The 23,048-nt window shown below is 45.0% G+C and overlaps 1 protein-coding gene across 1 annotated transcript in view; it reads left to right on the top strand.

The window, feature by feature from the left end:
• The window catches only part of LOC126187415 (nucleoporin Nup43), a 215,863-nt gene that overhangs the window by 18,429 nt on the left and 174,386 nt on the right, over positions 1–23,048 (top strand). The window contains exon 2 of the mRNA XM_049928482.1: positions 17,515–17,622. Coding sequence (XP_049784439.1) covers positions 17,515–17,622 — 108 coding nt within the window. The remainder of the gene's footprint in view (positions 1–17,514; positions 17,623–23,048) is intronic.

Raw genomic sequence — 23,048 nt, 5'->3', positions numbered from 1 at the left:
TTGTAGTTCTCTTGAGCATCCGAATTACCATCTCCTTTTCCCACCCACGGGTCATCCCCCGCATTGGCGGCCCAGGTCAGGGCTCACAATTGTGGTTCGCGTGTGATCCCTTCTCTCCGAACTGGCGTCCTTCCCTTTACCACCTCTACTTGAGGTCCATTCACGTACACCTCCATAGTGTACACCTCAGCCGAAGCTTCATCTGGACTTCTGGCATGGCCGTAAGGACTCCATTAACCCCGCTGCTCTCTGCTGTCACTTCCTCTCGATTCTTGACATGTTCAGGGGCTCTGAAGTTGTTTACACAGATGGCTTGATGGCTGATGGTAATGTTGGCTTCGCCTACGTCCACAGAGGCCATATTGAACAGCATTCCTTGCCTGCTGGCTGCAGTGCATTCACTGCAGAGCTTGTGGTCATATCTAGTGCACTTCAGTACATCCGTTCCTGTTCTGGTGAGTCATTTCTTCTGTGTTCTGACTCCCTGAGCAGCTTACAAACTATCGACCAGTGCTACCCTCATCATCCTTTGGTAGCGAACATCCAGGAGTCCATCTCTGCACTGGAATGGTCCAGTCGTTCAGTGGTGTCTGTGTGGAACCCAGGACAGGTCGGAATCCCAGGCAACGAACTTGCTAACAGGCTGCCCAAACAAGCGACGTGGAAACCGCTCCTGGAGATGAGCATCTCTGAAACTGACCTGCGTTCAGTATTATGCCGCAAGGTTTTGCGGCTTTGGGAGATGGAATGGCATAACCTCAGTACGCACAACAAGCTGTGTGCCATTAAGGTGCCTATGAAGGTGTGGAAGACCTCCGTGCTTGCCTCTCGCAGAGACTCTGTGCTTCTCTGTCAGCTCTGCATTGGCCATACGTGAGTGACGCATGGTTACCTCCTCCGTCGCGAGGACCCATCTCACGAATGACAGTCGTGGCGGACTTTTAACTTTCCCAGTACCCTACCTTCGGTCTTGGACGACAATGCCTCAACAGCAACTTTAGTTTTATCTTTTATTCGTGAGGGTGAGTTTTATCATTTACTCTAAGTTTGAGCACATGTCCTTTGTCCCTGTGTGTCCTCCAGCCTAGTGCTTTCAGGGTGGAGGTTTTAATGTTTTGCAGAGTGGCTTTTCATTTTTATCCTCATGGTCAGCTAGCCATGGTAACCTGCTTTCTTGTTTTAACCTCTTCTACCTGTTTCTTGCATCTTTGTGGTATTCTTTTCCTCTTTTGTCCATTTAAAAGTTCGTTGCCCTTCAGTCCTTTTTGTGGTTTTTCCTTTCATTCTGTTTTGTGTTGTAGGTCTCACTGTCTTATTCTCACCCTTGTGGCATTGTTTCATTCGGAACAAGGGACTGATGACCTCGTAGTTTGGTCCCTTCCCCCCTCTTTTAAACCAACCAATCACACCCGTACCTAAGCCCGGTAAGGACAAACACCTTCCTTCTAACTACCGTCCTATTTCTCTCACCAGTTGTGTTTGCTCCATGCCTGGCTGGTGTGGTGGCTCGAGTCTCACAATTTACTAACCACTGCACAGTGTGGATTTCGAGCATGCCATTCTGCAGTTGACCGTCTCATTACTTTGTTAATCCATCCCGTGAATGGTTTTCTGATTTGGAGAAAGCCTAGACACCTTCTGGAGGACTTCTACCCTGTGTACTCTCTACATGTGGAGTTTACAAGGCCACCTGCCCCAGTTCCTTCAGGAATTTTTAAATGACAGTGTTTTCAAGGTACATGTGAGTTCTGCCTTGTTGGACACCTTCGTCCAGAAAAACGGTGTGCCTCAGTGTTCCGCCATTCGCGTCGTCCTCTTTGGTATTGCCATTAACCCTGTTACATCCTATCTCTCGCTGGGCATCTCTGGCTCCCTTTCTGTCGATGATTTTGCCGTCTATTGCAGTTTTCCTCAGACTTCGCTTATTAAGCGGCGTCTTCAGTGTTGTCTCAATTGTCTTTACTCGTGGAACAGTGACAATGGCTTTCACTTTTTCACTGACCAAACTGTTTGTATGAATTTCTGGCGGCGCAATGATTTTCTTCCACTGTCTTTACATCTTGGGCATGTTGCTCTTCCATTTGTTGAACATATGACATTCCTGAGGCTCTTGCTCAATATGGGCTCTTGCTCAATATGAAACTTCACTAATCCTCCCATGTGTCTTACCTGGCTGCCCGCTGTACCCAATCCCTCAGTGTCCTCAGCGTGTGAAGCGAATCGAGCCAACCTCCTCCATTCGAGAATAGACAATGGGTGTTTCGTTTGTGCGTCTGCACGTCTGCCCGTCTGCCCATCTTCTGCTGCCTCAATACAATCCACCATTGTGGCATCCGTTTGCTCACTGGCGCCTTTTACACCAGCTCGTTTGAGTGTGTCAATGCAGAAACTGCTGAACTACCACTATCATACTGATATGATGTTCTCCTTGGTGAATACGTATGCCATTTGTCTGCCATGCCTGGCCACCAATCCTATACCTGTTTTTCAATCACTTCTTTGACCACCAGTATGGAGCGCGTCTTTCTTGTGTTGCCTCCTGGTTTGCTTTCGGCTACTGTTCTGGCAGTTTATTTTTGTGCTACCTGCCACTTTCCCCATGGATGTGAATCTTTCACCATCTTGGCTTTGTCCAGGGTCCTGTATTCACCTCAGACTTCATTCGCTTCCTAAGGATACTATCCAGACCTGCTCTGTTGCGTAAGTTTCTTGACTTTTGCACGGCTGTTTGCCATAGTACCTTTGTGGACTCTGATGGCTCTTGGACTGTGGTCGGGTGTACCTTCGTTTTTGGCACCGACACTTTTTGGTGTCAGCTTCTGAACACTGCTCAGAAGTTACAGCAGAGTTCTTTGCACTGTGTCAGGCCCCACAGTACATCCGGTGACACAGGCTTTTCAATTGTATCATTTGCTCCAGCTTTCTCAGTGCTCTTCAGAGCTTCTGTGCCCTGTACATTGTTCATTCCTTAGTGCAATGAGTCCAGGAAAGCGTTCACTTGTTCACTCTTGATGGAGCTGCTGTAATGTTGATGTGAGTTCCTGGACACGTTGGTCTGAAGGGAAATGAGTCCGCTGATGCTGCTGCCAAGGCTGCAATCTTTGTTCCTTGACCTACTAGCTCTCCCATTCCCTCCTATGATCTCTGCATTGCTGTCTGTCAGCAGGTGGTGTCACTTTGGCATCACCACTGGTCTCCCCTTCATGGAACAAGCTCTGGGGAATTAAACTTCTCCCAGTGGTTGGCCGACTGTCTCTCAGCTCTCTTGCTGCAAGGATATAATTTTAGTTATATTGCATATTGGGCACTGTTGTTTAGCTTTCGCCATTTGGTAAGTGGTGACCTTCCTTCCTCTTTGTGCTCCTTGCCATCAACTTTTGACGGTTCGCCATTTCCTGATGGAATGCTTTTTTTAACCACTTACATTCTAATTTGTGTTTGCTATCTGAGTTACTGGTCATTTTAGTGAAAGATGCGCGGGCTGTTGACTGTGTTTTTCATTTACTCATCATAGCAGCATGGCAGAAATTTAATCTTTAGTTCAGGACCTCCATTGTCTGCAGTGCATGTTTTATGGACCTTTCTCCAACAGAAAGTTCCTGTTTTGAGCTGTCTTTCCTTCTCTTGAGTGAATGTAATGTGTAGTCACTTCTAACTCCTTTTTCATCTTGGTGTTCTGTGTTTCTGACATGGGCGCGTGAGTGCCCTAAAACAAAACTAAGCAAAACAAGAATCGACAGCAAGTAAACACCAACAGTAATGGTTCAGGTGTGCATGTCATAGTTGAAAGTGTAGGATGAAGAGATAGATGAAGTATATGATGATGATATTGAATGGGTAATTCAGTATGTAAAGGGAGATTAAAATTAATAATCATGGGGAGTTGGAATGCGGTTGTAGAGGAGGGGGTTGAAGAAAGTGTTACAGGACAATATGGGCTTGATAGTAGAAACGAGAGAGGAGAAAAGCCTAATTGAGCTTTACCATAAATATCAGTTAGTAATAGCAAATACTCTGTTCAAGAATCACAAGAGGAGGTGGTGTACTTATAAAAGGCAAGGGGATGCGGAAAGATTTCAGTTAGATTAGATCATGGTCAGGTAGAGACAATTAATTGTAAGGCTCACCCAGGAGCAGATATAGGCTCAGATCGCAACTTATTAATGATGAATAATAGGTTGAAGTTTGAGACTAGTGAGGAAGAATTTGTGTGCAAAGTAGTGGGAAATAGAAGCTCTAAAGAATGAAGAGATAGGCTTGAAGTTCTTCGAAGCCATAGGTAGCGTGATAATGAATAGCTCAGTAGGCAGTTCAGTTGAAGAGGAATGGACATCTCTGAAAAGGGCAGTCATGGAAGCTGGAGAAAATACGTAGGTACAAGGAAGATAACTGGGAAGAAACCATGGATAACAGAAGAAATACTTCAGTTGATGGATCAAAGGAGGAATTACAAAAATGTGCTGGGAAATTCAGGAACACAGACATACAGGTCACTTTGGAATGAAATAAATACGAAGTGCAGGGAAGCTAAGGTGGAATGGCTACTTGAAACATGTGAAAAAATCGAAAAAAAAAAAAAAAAAAAAAAAAAGATTGGAGGACTGACTCAGGATATAGAAGAGTAAAAGCTGCCTTCGGTGGAATTAAAAACAAGGATGGTAACATTAACAATATAATGAGAATTCCTCTATTAAATGCAGGGGAGAGTGGGATGGGTGGAAAGAGTTCATTGAAGGCCTCTATGAGAGGGGGACTTGTCTGACAATGTGATCAAAGAAGAAACAGATGTCAACAGAAAAGCGATAGGTGATCCAGTATTAGAATCAGAACTTCATAGACCTTCCTGGAAGAATTAAGATCAAATAAGGCAGAAGGGGCGGATAACATTCGATCAGAATTCCAAGAGTTATTGTGGAACATGGTAGCAAAACAATTATTCGTGTTGGTGTGTAGAATGTGAGAGACTGGCAGTATACCATCAGACTTTCGGAAAAAACATCATCCTTACAGTTCCAAAGATAGTAAGAACTGACAGGTATGAGAATTACCACACAATCATCTTAACAGCTCATGCACCCAAGTTGCTGACAATAATAATATACAGGGGAATTGAGGAATTGAAAAGAAAATTGAGAATCTTTTAGAGGGTGATCAGTTTGGTTTTAGGAAAGGTAAAGGATCCATAGAGAGAGTTCTGACATTGTGGTTTGGCGGGTTCGTGCTTGGCTACCACAGGACCCCAGTTTTTGCAGGACATCTCCTTTCTGTGCTGCATGTCTATCATTTAGCTATTCTTTTTCCCCTCCCTTGGAGAACATATCTGGGATGTTGTTGGAAATGTGTTCTGCAAATTTAGTCACAGATACCAGAACAGTCTCACCACCGTCTTTCATTCCTTCTTTCTTTCTTTGTTCCCCTTCTCGTATCCTTCATCTGCTTTGGCATTTGAGGTTCCTCTTTTGCTTCTTCCTCCCTGTGAGCTCCTAAAGGCCAGCCCAAACATCTGACGCATAACAGGTGACTGGGTAACTTGCAATCTCCAATGCTGGGTTGACAAGTAGCGTTCGCACGTACCCGTATTAAAGGCCAGGCCCAGGGAAGGGTGATTGTCTGAGTTGCTACCTTCATAAATTGCTGATTGGTGTCTCTGTAAGGCATTCAGGGGGTGTGAACAGTAAGCTAAGGTGGGTGCATCCCGTCATGAGGGGGCTGCCCAGGTTGGATGGAGTGCACCATTGGAGATGCTGGTAATCATGGGAGATTTTCTTGCAATGAACTAAACATCATCTTCTCAGTTTACGTCTACTAAACGTGACGCTAACAATCCAAAGACCCTCCCAGATGCACCATGGTTCCTTGTGGTCTCATGGACTGAAGGCGATCAGTCCTTTGCTACGGTAAATCCGTATATTATTGTGAAATGGGTTGATGCAGTTGGTGGCCCTGTTAAATCCTGCTCTCATTTACAAAATGGCACTTTGCTTTTGGAGACTACTTTTGATTCTCAAGAACAACTGCATGCAGCTTTGTTCCTCCATTGTTATCCTGTTCGTGTCGAGGCCCATCAAATGCTGAATTCTTCCCATGGTGTTACTTACACGAAGTTGCTGGATGGTCTGACTGGGGCAAAAAACATACCTCTGATCAGTGTGCAGGATCTGCATACATTGGGTGATGAAAAAAGTGGATGCATCCTTAGAGCCATACCCACTCCTTTTCTCACTTTTGATAGAGTTGTTCTTCCGGCAAAGATCAAAGCAGGCTATGAAGTTATCACAGTACAACCACACATGCGAAACCCAATGTTCTGCTACCAGTGTCATTATTACAACCACACTTGAGAGTCCTGTCGACATCCGGGCAAATGTGTAAATTGTGGTAGAGATGCTCACAAGGGAGATTGTCTGCCTCCTCCTCCCTGCTGTATCAACCACAATGGTGACCATGTGGCCTCCACCCGCAATTGTCCCATGAATCTATGCCACTCATATAAGTCTTTGATAGTTATTATCAAGCTAATGTCTGTAAATTGTGGTTAATGTTACTGAATCGTATACACAATGATAATGCTTGATATCCAGCCGCGTCTCTTAAACTCCATGCTGATATTTGAGAATTTGCGTATGATTTGTTTGCACCAATGTCAGGCCATGGTTCCCTAGAATAATTTTTAAATCAACTCTGGGTTGTAAATTAACAATTCTCTGCCCATTCATGAAAGTTACACCAGATCCGCACTCGACGACTACTTGATCACGTACTCGAGCAACACGAAAGTTTTTTTTCTTACAAAGAGAAAACATATCATGCATAATGCAACAAGGTGATTTGCTGTGTCAAAACATATTTATATCTGTCTCATTAAAACTCATTAAATGTTGTAAACAATTAAATTCTTTACTCCGTAAATAATTAATAAAATTTAGAAATGAATTACGTGTATAAATAAAAATCGCAAGTTGATACAACGTCATGGGCCACTACTGGTTTTCACTCCCCTAAACTCATGTGGCACAAAGTAGACCCGACTATTTGGACATACTCATGTAATGTTACAGCGTCCCCATATCCTCCCCCAGCTCTGCAACAAACCACCAGACTTTCGCCTCATGGGGGGAAGTCACCTGCTACGCAACCAGCAGGCCGGAAAAGACAGAAGGAATACTCCCCCGAAGACTTCCTACGTCCCTCCAGCCGACAAACATCTGACTCTTCCTCCGTCAACTGGAAAGGCTCCCAGAAGTCAAACAAAGGGAAACGATCTTCTCCTTCACGGACTCGGAGAGCCTCTTCGATGGTGTTGCCGTGTGATACCCTTGCCTGGCCGACCTCAGAGTCACCAGTGCGCACCACCAACTGTTTTCCTGCCCTGGACTCTGCAGACTGATGGAAGGAAAATGCCAGCGCCTCTGTAGACCTCATGGAGCAGGATCCCCCAGCTTCTGTGCCCTGTAGCAGCTAGTCTTCGAAGACTGGCACTCAGCAGCCGCTGAGGTGACACCCCTTCATTCCTCCTGTGGAACATTTACGACCTTTGATCCAACAAAGAGGACTTACGGCTGCTCGTAGAATCACAGGGTCCACTTGTAATCGGCCTCCAGGAAACAAAAAATTGCATCCTCATGACTGCTTTGAGCTCTTGCATTTCTTCCCGGTCCACTTCGCCCCCTCCCTCTCCCCGAGGACGGCATTCTGTCTCATGGGAGAGTCATGCTGCTTGTCAGAGATGATGCTCATAGTCAACCCATCTCTCTGAACACCCAGCTGCAAGCTGTTGCCAGTCCGCATTTTCCTTCCTCACTTGACTTTTTCCCTTTGTACTGTTTACATCCCTCCATCATTCAGTGTCACCAGGGCAGACTTCCTTTAGCTTACTGGGCATCTCCCTCACCTCTTTCTGCCACTCGGTGACTTAAATGCACACCATACCTATTGGGGCTCGCCCAGAACCGTCAGAAAGGTGCCCTGTTGGATGACCTTCCCAATCACCTTAACGTCATCTGTCTTAACACGGCAGCACCCAAATTCCTTTCAGATTCCACTCACACCTATTACCATTTGGACTTCTCTCTGCACTGCCCAGCTTGCCCATAATCTTGAGTGGTCAGTTGTGGTATGTGCTCGAGCAACCATTTCTCGTGTGCCATCTGATTGCTGACTCCTTCCCCACCTAAGTGCACATCCAAACGGCAGCTTTCTAAGGCCGACAGGAGGCTTTACTCCTACCTGGCAACCCCCCTGCAGATCCAGGGGTTAGAATAGGCCCGAGGTATTCCTGCCTGTCATAAGAGGTGACTAAAAGCACTTTTCGACCCTATAAGTTCAGGTCCCATTTTATGGTTTGACCTGCCACTTGCCAAATTCTACAGAAGTGCGGGCCATATGGGGAGGGATGCCATATGTGGTGCATGAGTTATGCATAGTGCCCTTAGATTTGATCTCCTGAACTCCTTGTTGTCATGGCTATGCATCTTCACCTGTAATTCAGCTATTTGGGCGAGAACACTTTCTGTGCACCCAATATCCAGCACGGTAGCCAGTCCACTGTGGTGGGGCTGTCATTTACCCATTTGGTGGTAGACCCCTGACAACACAAGGATTGCGCTGTTGATGCCTGAGCTGTAAACTCCCCACAAATGCCAAGGAGTAGATGCCTGTCTTCCTGGGGTATCAGGACTCCCGGCAACGGCCATCATGCCAGGTTGCCTTTGCTGTGGCTGGGTGGCGTCCATGGGGAGAGCCCCTGATCGGAGTAGGTGCATCAGGGCAGATGACCCGCAATGTAGCGGACTAAGTCATCTCTTGCTAGTGACCGTACGGTGCCAGCAGTCTCTAAGAAAGGGCAAGATCAAGTACAATTTGACACAAACAATCCAATGACTGGTTTTGAACTATTATAAGCCTATCCTCAGGTGTCGTAGTCGTACTGTGGTCCTGGAGCACCACGTGTACCAGGCGCATTATGCTGCCTATGAATGCAGGCTCCCTGTTCTGCACTCATAGGCAGCGCACCGCACCTGGCAGATGCAGTGCTCGGGGGCCACAGCACCGCTACGACACCTGAGGATGGGCTTATAACAGTCCGAAACCGGTAGTGTGAAAATAAAGAAATTTACAACTGGAGTGGTATTTTCAACCTCTGTTACAATGCCGACAGGTATGACCCTGAATCGTTTCCCTCCCTCGCTATGCCATGGGAGGAATGTAAGGCTACAGAAAGAAGAGAGCCATATTTGCCTCGGTATTTAGTCTGTAGCAGAATGGATAGGGACTCCTTTCTACGTATGAAGTCTCAATTTTTTGTTGTACATCTTCAGGATAAGTTTGGGGAAGTGACATAGCTGTCCAAGATGAGCTGCTGTGCTGTCTTGATTCAGACAGCATCCACAGCCCAATCCTGGGTATTACTCGCTTGTGACCAGCTGGGTAATATTCCTGTTTCCGTCACTCCCCGTAAAAGCCTCAACGTGGTCTAGGGGGTTTTCCATCGCGACCTCCTCCTGCAGTCTGATGATGAGCTCCGCGCCAGTCTAGAATGGTGGGATGTTCATTTCATCTGGCGTGTTTACAGGGGACCCAAAGACAACAGGGTTGCCACCAGTGCCTTCATCTTGGCCTTTGAGAGTGATTCCATGTCTGAAAAGGTCAAGATGATGGTTTACTGCTGTGAAGTTAAACCATACATCCCTCTCCCTATGCGGTGGTTTGAGTGCTGGAAATGTGGACACGTCTTCCCACTGCACTTCCAGTGCCACATGTAGAGACTGCGGATGAACACTGCATCCAGATACGCGATATATGCCTCCTTCCACTTCTATCACCTGTGTAGAGCAGCACTCCCCCTGCTCGCCAGACTGCACAATACTCCAAAAGGAGCGGAAAATCGCGGAGTAAAAGATCCTGGACCAGTTGACCTACCAAGAGGCTAAATGTAAATTTGAATTGTTACACCCTCCACATATGCTGCAGCTACATTACCATCACAGTCACAAGTACTAGTCATACCACACTCGTTTCCATGAACAGTGGGCCCTCCGGGCCTCCAGAATACATCCGCCCCATTGGTGGTAGGGGGGAAAATCTTCTTCCGTTGCTCCCAAAGTCCTATTTCAGGAGCAAGGGCCCTTCCCCCCGCCCCCCCCCCCTTCCCAAATGCAGGGGACTTCGGTCCCCCCCCCCCCCTTCCCCCCAGCTGGAGAAGCAACAGCCTCCTCCGGCTCCTCTCATGCAGAAGGGCTCCCTTGGGACCCCCTCTCCTAAGGTCTCCGCTAATGCCACAGTGGGCACTCGCCAGGGGCTAAAGGAGCCAAACACTGCTGGATGAAGAGCTTCACGGTCTTCCTCCGTGTGTGAAGCTACTTTGGAGAAGTCCTCCCAGCAAGCCCCTAAAGAGAAGCGAGAGAGTGAGCAAACAAAGTAGTAGTCTGCTAAGAAAGAGGACCCTCCAGTGGCCCCAACACCACCACTCCCTATCAATTCTGCATCTGAGGATGAGGTGGAGATCTTAGCGTCCCCTGAGGACCTGGATCTCACTGATGCCCCATCCCCAATAGGAATGGATTCAAATACTCAATTGGTGGCAGCATGCAACCCTGAGACATAACCTGCACGCTTCATACCTTCCCAGCCTCACGATAATGTCATCCTCCAGAGGAATTGCTGTGGTTTTTTCCACCATCTGGATGAGCTATGGCAACTGTTAAGCATTACAACTGCTTTCTGCATTGTACTCCAGGAAACCTTTCTTCCGGCAATGCAGACCCCTGCCCTCTGCAGCTGTAGGGGATATTACAAGAACCATAGCGACTATGATAGAGTGTCAGATGGAGTTTGTGTCTATGTCCTGAACTCCATATGCAGTGAACCTGTGCCCCCTGTGGCTGTCAGCATCAGGATGACACAGGAAATAATTGCTTGCAATGTTTATCTTCCTCCAGATGGTGCATTCCCCCTGAATGCATTGGCTGCACTGATTCATCAGCTCCCAAAACCTTTCCTACTTTGGGAAGATTTTAATGCCCATAACCCCTTGTGGGGTGGCACGGTGTTTACTGGCCGAGGTAGAGATGTTGAAAATTTACTGCCTCAACTTGACCTCTGCCTTTTAAATACTGGGGCCCCCACTCAATTAAGTGTGGCTCATGGCACTTACTCGGCCTTTGATTTATCCCTCTGCAGTCCAGGACTTCCCCCATCTGTCCACTGGAGAGCCCATGATGACTTGTATGCTAGTGACCATTTCCCCATCTTCCTGTCACTCCCTCAGCGCCATTCTCCTGGACGTCTACCCAGATGGGCTTTAAACAAGGCGGACTGGGAAGCTTTCATCTCTGCTGTCATCGTTGAATCTCCCCTGCATGGTACCATCACTGTGGTGGTTGAGCGGGTCACTAGAACGATCTTTTTTCCAGCGGAAAACACAATCCCTTGTTCTTTAGGGTGCCCCTGGCGAAAGTCAGTACCTTGGTGGTCGCCGGAAATCGCTGAGGTCATTAAAGAGATTCGGCGGGCTCTACAGCGACGTAAGTGGGGACCCTTTCCTATAGCACCTAATAGCTTTTAAATGGCTCTGTGCTTGCGTTCGCCAGCTTATAAAAAGACAGAAACAGCAATGTCAGGAGAGGTATGTCTCGACCATTGGGTGCCATTCGTCACCTTCCCAAGTCTGGACGAAGATCAGACGTGTTTTTGGGTACCAGACCCTGACATGTGTCACTGACATTAACATCAATGGCCTATCTGCAGACGCAAACACGATTGCCGAGCACTTTGCTGAGTATTATGCTCGAGCCTCTGCATCGGAGAATTATCCCCCAGCCTTTCACACCCTCAAATGGCGGATGGAAAGGAAAGCCCTCTCATTTACTGAACATCACCGTGAACTCTATAATGCTCCATTTACAGATTGGGAGCTCCTCAGCGCCTTCGCACATTGCCCTGACACAGCTCCTGGGCCATATCAGATCCACAGTCAGATGATCAAACATCTCTTGTCAGACTACAGTGTCCGACTACAAGCGACATCTCCTCGTCATTTTCATCAGACTAGGGAAGTCTGCTTTATGGTTCGGTGGCACCCTCAGCATTGCGTTTACTCGACCCAGTGCATCACTGTGGTGTTCGACTGGCAATGGGAGCTTTAAGGACGAGTCCGGTGACCAGCATCCTGGTGGAGGCTGGAGTCCCTCCATTGAAAGTTAGGTGTGCGCAACTGCTCGCCAGTTACGTTGCACACATTCATAGTTTTCCTGAGCATCTGAATTAACATGTCCTTTTCCCACCCACAATAATTCATCTCCCGCATTAGCGGCCCAGGTCAGGGCTTATGGTTGCGGTTTGTGTCCAATCTCTTCTGTCTGAAGTGGAGTCTGTGCCTTTACCACCTATACTTGAGATCCATTCGCGTACGCCTCCACGGTGTACACCTAGGCTGAAGCTTTGCGTGGTCCTTTGACATGGCCCTATGGACTCCGTTAACCCCGCGGCTTTCCGCTGTCACTTGCTCTCGATTCTCTACATGTACCGGGGCAATGAAGTAGTTTACCCGATGGCTGATGGTCACGTTGGCTTTGCATATGTTCATGGAGGACATACTGAACAGCACTCCTTCCCAGATGGCTTCAGTGTTTTCACTGCAGAGCTGGTGGCCGTTTCTCATGCTCTTGAGCACATCCACTCATGTCCTTGTGAGTCATTCCTTCTCTGTACTCTCTCCTTGAGCAGCCTACCAGCTATCGACCAATGCTACCCCTGCCATCCTTTGGTAGTGACCATCCTGGAGTCCATCTATGCCCTGGAACGGACTAGTCATTCCGTGGTGTTTGTGTGGACCCCAAGGAAATGAACTTCCTGACAGGCAGGCCAAACAGGCTACACGGAAACCGCTTCTGGAGGTCGACATCCCTGTAACTGACCTGCGATCATTATTACGCTGCAAGATTTTTCAGTTTTGGGAGACGGAATGGCATAATCTCAGTACGCGCAACAAACTGCGTGCCATTAAGGAGCCTACAAATATGGGGAAGTCCTCCATGTGGGCCTCTTGCAGGGACTCTGTGGTTCTCTAATGGCTCTGCATTGGCCATACGTGGCCAACACATAGTTGCCTCCTTCATTGCAAGGACCCACCTCGGTGTCACTGTGGCTCACATATAACTGTCGTCCATATTTTGCTGGATTGCCCGCTTTTAACCCCTCTGTGTCGGACTTTTAACCTTCCCAACACCCTACTTTCGCCGTTGGACAACAGTACCTCAACAGCAGATTTAGTTTTACATTTTATTCGTGAGGGTTTTTTTTTTATTTTTTTTTTATTTTTTTTATCGTACCATCTGTGAGGGTAGGCGTTTAGCCTTCTCTCCGAGGCTGCCACCCTCCCTCCACTTTAACTTTGTCGCACTTTCTTTGCATTGGTTTGTCTTGGTTGTCGTCTTTTCCCTATGTGTGTTCATCTCGCCTTGTCTTTTTGGGGTGGACGTTTTAACGTGTTACAGAGTGGCTGGCTCATCCTCTTTTATTCTTGTGATCAGCCAGCCCAGATCATCTGCCCTATGGTTTTTAATACCTTCTTCTACGTTTCCTTGTGGTGTATGATTTCCCTGTTTTTTGTTCGTTCCATTAGTTTTCTTTTTAGCTGTGGTTCCCCATTCCTTTTTCCTCTTTTACTTTCTCAAACATACTTCGGGTGTTTTTGTACCTTGAAAAAAGAGACTGACGACCCTTTAGTTTGGTCCCTTTATACCCAAATCAACCAACCAACTAATCAGTCCTCCCTGGCGACCTTCAATGAACAACATTTCCCCAGTTGCGATGATGAAGTGGAATATCTTACAAACTTTATCCTTACTGCTGCAGAATGTTCATTTGTCACACTTCTTCTTTACCACTCCATGTCCCGGTTCGTTGATAGACTGAGGCATGCCACGACGCTATTCACACCTGGAGACATGCACGGCAGATTTTTAGCCGTCGTCCTACGATGACAAACCGCTTTCCTTGTAAATGGCTGCGTGTATATTGTCGTCACTTTCTTTGGAATAGCAAAAAAAGCTAGCTGGATTTCATTTACTAATCCTTTTAATAGTTCCAGTTCCTTTTCCGTCATGTGGGCCAACCTCTGAAGGCTCTCTGGGGCCAAGGTCCATTCCCCAGTTTCCGGCCTGACAGTAGCAGATGATGTCATAGTGGACCCTACTGCTATCTCCAGCACCTTGGGCCACCATTTTGTGCAGATTTTGAGCATTTCCCACTATCACCCTGCCTTCCTCCATCAGAAACTGAGTGGAGTATGCTCAGGTGATGCCATTCTCTTCTCAGAATAGTGAGTTGTTACTATGAGGGAGCTAGATCATGCTCTCACTTCATTCAGATCCTCCATCTTAGTGCAAGCCAAAATTCACACTCCGATTTTGCAGCATCTTTCTCTTGTGGGCAAGCACTTTCTCCTTCATACATACAAGTGTATCTGGGCAGAGGTCATGTTTCCCAGAAGCTAGCATGAAGCCATTGTTATACTCATACCTAATCCTGGTAAGGACTAACACCTTCCTTCTAGCTATTACCCCCTTTCTCTCACCAGCTTTGTTTGCAAGGTGGTGGAATGTATGATTCATCCCTGGCTGGTATGGTGGCAGAGTCCTGCAATTTACTAACCACCGCAGTCTGTGATTTCCGAGCATGCCATTCTGCAGTTGACCACCTTGTCTCTTTGTTAGTTCATGTCATGAATGGTTTTCTGTGATGTCTCAATTGTCTTCACTCATTGGCTTTCGTTTCTCCACTGAGAAAACCGTTTGTATGATTCTGGCGGTGCAATTGGTGTCTTCCACCATCTTTACATCGTGGGCCTGTTGCTCTTCCGTTCATTGAAACTGTGAAATTTTGGGGGCTCATGCTGGATAGGAAACTTTCTTGGTCCTCCCACATGTCTTACCAGGCTTCCCGCAGTATGCAGTCCCCGAATGTCCTACGTGTCCTCAGTGGTACTTCCTGGGGAGCAGATCAAACCACCCTCTTCCATTTGTACCAGTCCCTTGTCTATTTGAAACTAGACCATGGGTGTTTTGTTTATGCATCTGCATGTTTGTACCTCTTATGCCATCTCAAAGCTGTCCATTACTGTAGAGTCTGTTTGTCGACTGGCACCTTTTACACTACTCCGTGTGAGAGTATGTATGCAGAAGCTGATGAACTACGGCCATTCTACCACCGTGACTTTCTCCTCAGCAGATATGGGTCAATCCATACCAAGTGCCCCAAGAAAAAAATAATTGGTTGCTTGGCCATCTCAGAAAAATTTTATATTTGCTGGATGGATTCCCCAATGTTTAGTAGTCACAAAAATATTTTTACAAAAATTTATTGTTTATTATTTTGAAATGGCAGCCATATTTGTTCCAGGCCGCATGCGTTTTTTCGTATTTGCAAGCATCTACATTTTTTACAATTATTCAGTAGTGGATTGTCCTGAGCCTTTCAGATAAAATGCATTTAGTTCAACACACTCTGGGCTACAAATTAATATCATTATCACTTAGCTGAATGTATTCTTTAATATATTTTTAATAGTTCAAAGGTATCAGCCACAATTTTTGAACAGTAGTTTTCCAAAGAAAGATTAATTTTGCAGCTTTAATATTTTTCTGCTATTACACTGTATAGTATAGTTACTTTTTATAGAGTATCAATGGTGAGCAGCTTACACTTAAAAATACACACTATTTAAAAAAATGAATTTTTAAAAAATGTCCATTTTGTGGCCTGCAATATCTTTGTTGGGGGACCAGATAAAAATCTGAAAATTTCACAGTTAATGCACCTTTATGGTATCAAACTTCACTATAAATTTCATCTTTGAGATTAAATTAGAAGTTATGGGAAAAAAATTAACTTGTCAAAAATACGTTTTTTAGTATCTGCGACATCTAGGCTTATGGAATAAAATATATCAGTTAAAGTATATAATTTAATCATATCTATGATTACTTACTTTTTTATTAAAAATAAGCATACTAATTACATTATATTGTTCTCTTGTTATTTGTTTTTAGTACATTGCTCATTGAACATTTGAGAAATTTGTTCACTCAGTTTGGGTGTTAGATTGTAAGTTCACCCAGTCACAGTTGTAAATTCCATGGGAGACAGCTTCCTTAGTACATTTTTAAGTGGCATCCAAACTTGATCCTTCTCAATTTTTTTAAAAGATGTCCTTGGTCCTGGAGGGTGATAAAATACAACATGTACATAGTGGTTTTGACAGTCAATATTATCAACTTAGCCAGTCCACCACCGTTTATCGTAAACATAAGCCACTATATCTTTATTTGGAAGAAACAGTTGTACAAGTTTTTCACACTGATGAAGTTCACTATCAGGCAAAATTGATGTGATCTTACACTTCAGTAAGTTGTGTGAATGGGGTACAAAACAATGAAAAGATCGAGTGCCTTTAATCTTCTGACAAGTGTTGTACCTTTCCTTCAAGACACTGTCATAGACTTTTTATTTCCTCACATTGTACAAAAACTTAGGTAGTTCCTTTGATATGCTCTTTAAAGAATTCAAACATTTCTTGAGGTGTTATGATATGATTGTCATCGGTCCGCTGCAGACTTACTTTTGTGACAGCTCGCGCGCGCGCACACACACACACACACACACACACACACACACACACACACAAAATTCAAGCTTTCGCAACCAACGGTTGCTTCATCAGGAAAGAGGAAAGGAGAGGGAAAGATGAAAGGATGTGGGTTTTAAGGGAGAGGGTAAGGAGTTATTCCAATCCCGGGAGCGGAAAGACTTACCTTAGGGGGAAAAAAGGACAGGTATACACTCTCGCTCGCGCTCGCGCACACGCACACACACACACACACACACACACACACACACACACACACACACACACACACACACCCATCCGCACATATACAGACACAAGCAGACATTTGTAAAGGCAAAGAGAGAATATATGGAAAACAGTGAAAAGAAAAAAACAGGATGATGGAACATTTATTGAGACATCAGAGATTAACTTTTATGCTAATAGAGGTAGCTACAGAGGGTAAAAGCTGTAGGGGTGGGGGTGGGGGGGGGGAGAGGTTGGAATAAGGTTGCAGTATATACTGTGATTAATTCATGACTCATGTCGGTCTGCATTAAACTAGTAAGAAGACTGATGACTGGCTGAGAGAGAGAGAGAGAGAGAGAGAGAGAGAGAGAGAGAGAGAGAGAGAAACCCACCAGCGCTGAGAGATACATACCAATGTGCCGTTCAAGGACTGGAATTCAAGTAATGAAGGCGGAAGTTGATGACCCACATTATCCATCATCCCATGCAGCAACTTCTTAAGCATCAGATTTCAGAAGAATGATCTAGAGAAAGAAAAAACATTACCAAATGTCTTTATTTCCAGACCAGTGCCTTTTTTCTTTAATTGATTTTGTTGATGTCAGCCATTCTTCTGGATACTGAAATAAGGTATTAATCCTCTTTTCTTTCCTTTTCAGATCTGCCACTTAGCACTTTGGTCATATGCATCTGATGAAGATGAGTCATACAGCATTCCTGCAAAACTGAGAACTGTTCCCAATTGTGGTGATATTACTGAAATAAAAGTAAGTATTTTACTAATAAATGCAAGTTATGTAGTTAAAATTATTTTAGTTGGACGTATACATGCAGTGCTCTTCAGATTTGTGAAGCACTGCTTAAAGAACATGAGAATTTAATTTTATCCTGTTTTAACCAAAAATATGTGGATAAAATTTTACATACATTGATTCAAAACAGTAAGAGGTTGTAATATCACAGTAATATCAGTTATATAGATACCAATATTATGGAAGAAAAGTTGCTACTCACCATATAATAGAGATGGTGAGTTGCAGATTGGCACAACAAAAGCGTTGTCACAAATAAGCTTTTGGCCAGCAAGGCCTTTGTCAAAAATAGAGCGTGCGCACCCCCCCCCCCCCCCCCACACACACACACATGACTGCAGTTTCTGCAACTGAAACCACACTGCAAGCAGCAGCAGTGCATGATGGGAGTGGTGACAGGGTGGGGGTATGGAGGAACCTGGTGCAGGGAGAGGGAGGGATGTGGGTAGGTGTGAGCGACAGTGAAGTGCTGCTAGGGAATGCGCAGGAACAAGACGAAGAGAGGGTGGGGCAGCTTTCAGCAATTGGGACGTTAGACGGATGGCAGGGGAGGGGTAGGGGTGGGAAAGGAGAGAAGTGTAAAAAGACTGGGTGCGATGGTGGAATGAGGGCTATGTAGTGCTGGAATGGGAACAGAGAAGGGACTGGATGGGTGAGGACAATGACTGATGAAAGTTGAGGCCAGGAGGGTTACAGGAACATAGGATATATTGCAGGGAAAGTTCCACCTGTGAAATTAAGAAAAGCTGGTGTTGGTGGGGAGGATCCATATGGTACAGGCTGTGTAGCAGTCATTGAAATGAAGGATGTCTTGCTGGGCAGCATGCTCTGGACAGGGAGGTCCACACGTTTCTTGGCAACAGTTTGTTGGTGGCCATTCATCTGGACAGACAGCTTGTTGGTTGCCATGCCTACATAGAATGCAGCACAGTGGTTGCAGCGTAGCTTGTAAATCACATGCCTGGTTTCACAGGTAGCCCTGACTTTGATGGGACAGCTGGTATTTGTGACCTGACTGGAGTAAGTGGTGGTGGGAGAATGTCTTGGACAGGTCTTGTATCTAGGTCATATTACAGGGATATGAGCCATGAGATAGGGGGTTGGAAGCAGGGGCTGTGAGGGATGGACAAGTATTATTGTGTAGGCTTGGTGGATGGGGAAATAACACTGTGGGAGGGGTGGGAAGGATAGTGGGAAGGGCATTTCTCATTCCTTGTTCACATTCCAGCACTACACAGCCCTCATTTCATCATCACACCCAGTGTTTTTGCTTCCCTTCTTTTCCGCTACTTCTTTGTGGCTGCTCCTCAGATGCTTTTGAGTCTTTGTGGCTACTCCTCAGATACATGACAGTAAGTTTTTCAGCTGTTATCATAACAGAGCATTTCGTATGTGTGGAACTTAGATCTATCCTGTTGCTAGCCACATTAGAAGACAGACTCAATTCATAGATGAGAAGGGTTTACATTCAGACTACTAGAAGGTTAGTTGATGAGTTCTCAGCAGGCACAAAAAAAAGAATGAAAACTAACTCTCTCACTCTCTCTCTCTCTCACTCTCTCTCTCTCTCTCTCTCTCTCTCTCTCTCTCTCTCTCTCTCTCTCTCTCTCTCTCTCACACACACACACACACACACACACACACACACACACACACACACACACACACACCTATATGCAGTTACATTGTGCCAACTGAACACACAATGCTGTGGATGCAGGTCAGCAAGTAGTGCTGGGGCTGCATGTCAGTCAGTAGGCTGGAGTGAGAGTTAGTGTCAGGTGGGGTGAGAGGAGGGTACAGGGAGAAATGAGATGAGAATGAAAGTTGAGGAAAGGTGGGTGGCATCTCTGAGGGAGATAAATACATGTTAGATCGGAATGCAGGACACAGAGGCATCAAGTTCATGGCATAGAAAAGCAACATACAGGCACTAGTGCTGGTGAATATGTGTCATGCACGATGATGCTTCGGTGGAATGGGTTTGGGAGATAATGACAGGACAGGGAAAGGGGGGAGATGGCTGGGTAGGTGTGGATGCAGTAGGTTAGTGAAGATTGAGAGCAGGAGGATTATGGGGACAAAGTGTGTGTTGCAAGGATACTCCCATCAACACAACTCAGAAAGGCTGGTGCTGGAGGGAAGGATCCAGTGGGCATGGTTTGTGAGTGAACCATTGAACTTGATTATGTTGTGCTTAGCTGCATATTCTGCAATTGTGTGGTCAACACTGCTCTTCTACTATAGTTTAACAGTGGTTATTTATTCTTGTAGACAGCTGTTTGGTGGTCAAGGCCACATGAAATGCTGTGCAGTGAGTGCAGCAAAGCTGATACGATACAGCTGCTTTCACTGGCACCCCAGGACCACTTCTACTCCCATTACAAGATACTGTTACTGTGCAATCTGAAGTACCTTCACCATATCTCCATAACTGAAATCCTTGTCCACCAACACCTCAAAGAACACACCAGACACCATCTCCAAAAATTATCAGAATTTATTAAAATGTTACTCACACCTCAGTGCACTACTGTCCATCAATACCTGTCCTACACCCAGTGAAACCTGACCTCTCATCAACCCCTCGTAGCACCCAAACACTGCCTTGCTGATGTTTCCCATCAGCAACTTCCTCTAAAACCTCCTCTTAACATTACACAAAACACTGTTGCAACCTATACGTTGAAAATCTTAATCCAATAGAACTTTCAGTTCTACCCAAGGTCCTCACCATCAGTCCCCCATCTAAGTTCAACCATGCTGGACTTGTCAAAGGCCTACTCTTCTTCTCCCAATCCTTGCAGTGGAAACACATCTTTACTACCAATTCCTCCAACCTAAGCCATCTAATCTCAACATTGAACTAGACTCTTACAGTTCATACCACCATTGGATTGGACCTTCTCTTCTTCAACTGATTGATCCAGAGTTAGCTTTCAGGAATCCCTTACCTCCAACTTGGCCTCCTTCCTCAGGTCGCTTATCTGGAACGCAAATATCTCAGTGGAAGAAAAAACAGCCATCTGAAACCTCAAGACAAACCTTGGTGTAATCATCCTCTGTGCAGACAAAGGCTTCAACACTGTCATGATGAATTGTAGTTACTACCTGACAGAGCGCTTCTGCCAATTATCTTGACTCCCCCACCTACAAGTTCTACCATAGTAATCCAATCTCAGAAGTCCATTGTAACCTCCAATCTCTACTCAAATACTTAGGCCTATCCTAGAGTATCTTGTGTGACTCTGTCTCCCTTTTCACCCCAACTGAAACTCACCCAGGATGGGGAGGTGATGGGTGGTATTAAATTTTGGAGGTAGTTTGTTTGGACACCATGGTCCCTGAGTGGTAAGCCACTTAACTCTTCGCAAAATTTATTTTAACATCAAAGCAGACAGTTCATATATTGGTACTTGAGAAATACAGAAAAAGACCTACATAATTAAAAACATTTCTTTCCTTAAAAACTGTACTGTTATTCCCACAAAAGTTACAATTGAAGCCCTTGTGTTATAATATACAAGCAATTTCAATTAAATCTGTACTGGCATTAAATTTGTCTGAAGCATTTTCAGAACAATTACCCTTTTCTTAAAAATGATTTAAGTCCACTAATTCCAGAGAGCAGTCTCAATTACATCTCCATGTAGACATTCCAAATTATTTTTATTAAAATTTTTTTTATCCTCAAATGACCATAGCTAACCAACAGTAAAATGAGCAAGGTAAATTTAAAGTGGTAAAGCAGTAGGCAAGATGACCACAGCTGACTCAAACCCACTTCAGCAAATTTAGTTAGTTACAAACCGCACAAATCTCATTGAGAATAATGAGAGCAATGGCTGGAACCATTAATAACACCAATTTCTTTAAAAAAATGGCTGCAACCGAAAATGTTAAACAGGCCAGTAACGTCAGCAGAACACAAGGCGGAATGCAAATTTTCATTAAGCAGAGATAGTTGTAACTGACTGGTAAAATCAGGTAGGTTAAATATTTAAAAGGAAATTTAACATAGTATTAAGTGTGTGGTTGTCATTAATCAATAGCCAAGTAAATTAATCTTCTTAAATAAAACTGGGGTCTGACCAACCAGTGCCGAACACACAACACTTTAAGGCACTTGAAGACAGGAGTATCCTTTAAGCAACAGTGGCCAGTACAAACTGACAGATAACTCATTTAAGGTCACTTTTCTTCAAGATCACAGCTGTGAATAACCAAGGGAAAACAAATAGCAAGACAGATAAGCACAAGGCCCTGAATTCTCTTTAAGTACGGAACAATAGACTTAATAATATAGAACAACCTCAAATAAAGACATATGAGCTTTTTATGCAATTATCAGCGGTACTCTACACGGCATGTAAAACTTTCAGCCAGCTTACTCACAGTGAATAGTGCCATTGTAATGTAACCTTTAGCTGCTGCCAGTGCATCAGCATACTGTAGAAAGTAATTTCAAGAGATGGCCAAATCACATAGAACACTATAACAGACAGAATAGAATTAAGAGATAGAGGGGCTGGCCAGTACTTACCTCAGCTCAGTACAGCCGATGGATAACACAAAAATCTATCGGCTGTTCTGAGCTGAGGTAAGTACTGGCCAGCCCCTCTCTCTCTTTGTTAGTATTTGTTTCACATCTTTATATGAGATTTTCCACTAATCATTTAGAATAGAATTAAGTACAGCATAAATTATGTCGCATGATTGCCATAAGGCAACCTTAACGAATGACACTCTGTACGCAGTTGTCTTTGACATAAAAACCCCAATCATATCTGTGTCTTTCAAAATTTCAACACTTAACTCAAGTACAGGAAAATAGAGCACACAATCGCATTCATGCTCGGCTCCATAGCTCAAAGTGGACCTCTTGAAGTCTTATGCACAGAGGAGGGTTAAGGTGAGCTGGGCAAAAATAGAGGAACTCATTGATAATGTTTGAGAATGCTCACCTTAGTTCCACAGGCAAGGTGTAATCAAAGCCAAATCACAACCTCTATCAGGACTTGGCACTAGAAATCCAGTGCCAAGGCCACAGCCCCAGCACTAAAAGATTTCAGCCACATACACTTCCATTGATGGCGGCCACCCATCTCTCCTTGTGCTGTCCTGCCACTAGGGGCCTGTACACACCACGTGATCCCAACACTGGCCATTCACAGCATTTTTTCTGTTGTTTAGAGTTGAAATCCCACCAATGGCCTGCTCCATGCATCAGCATATTTGCATAGCTGAATTGACCACTGAGCAAAATCGATGAGCATGCATTCTACATGTTTCCCAAACTGCATAAACCCATCAATCCTAGACAACCCTTTGTACCTCGTTACTGTGCTCCTAATGGCAAAATTTCCGATTCTGTTGATCAA

The sequence above is a fragment of the Schistocerca cancellata genome, chromosome 5 (assembly GCF_023864275.1).
Source record: "Schistocerca cancellata isolate TAMUIC-IGC-003103 chromosome 5, iqSchCanc2.1, whole genome shotgun sequence".
NCBI lineage: Eukaryota > Metazoa > Arthropoda > Insecta > Orthoptera > Acrididae > Schistocerca > Schistocerca cancellata.
This window is presented reverse-complemented; position numbering and strand designations above follow the sequence as displayed.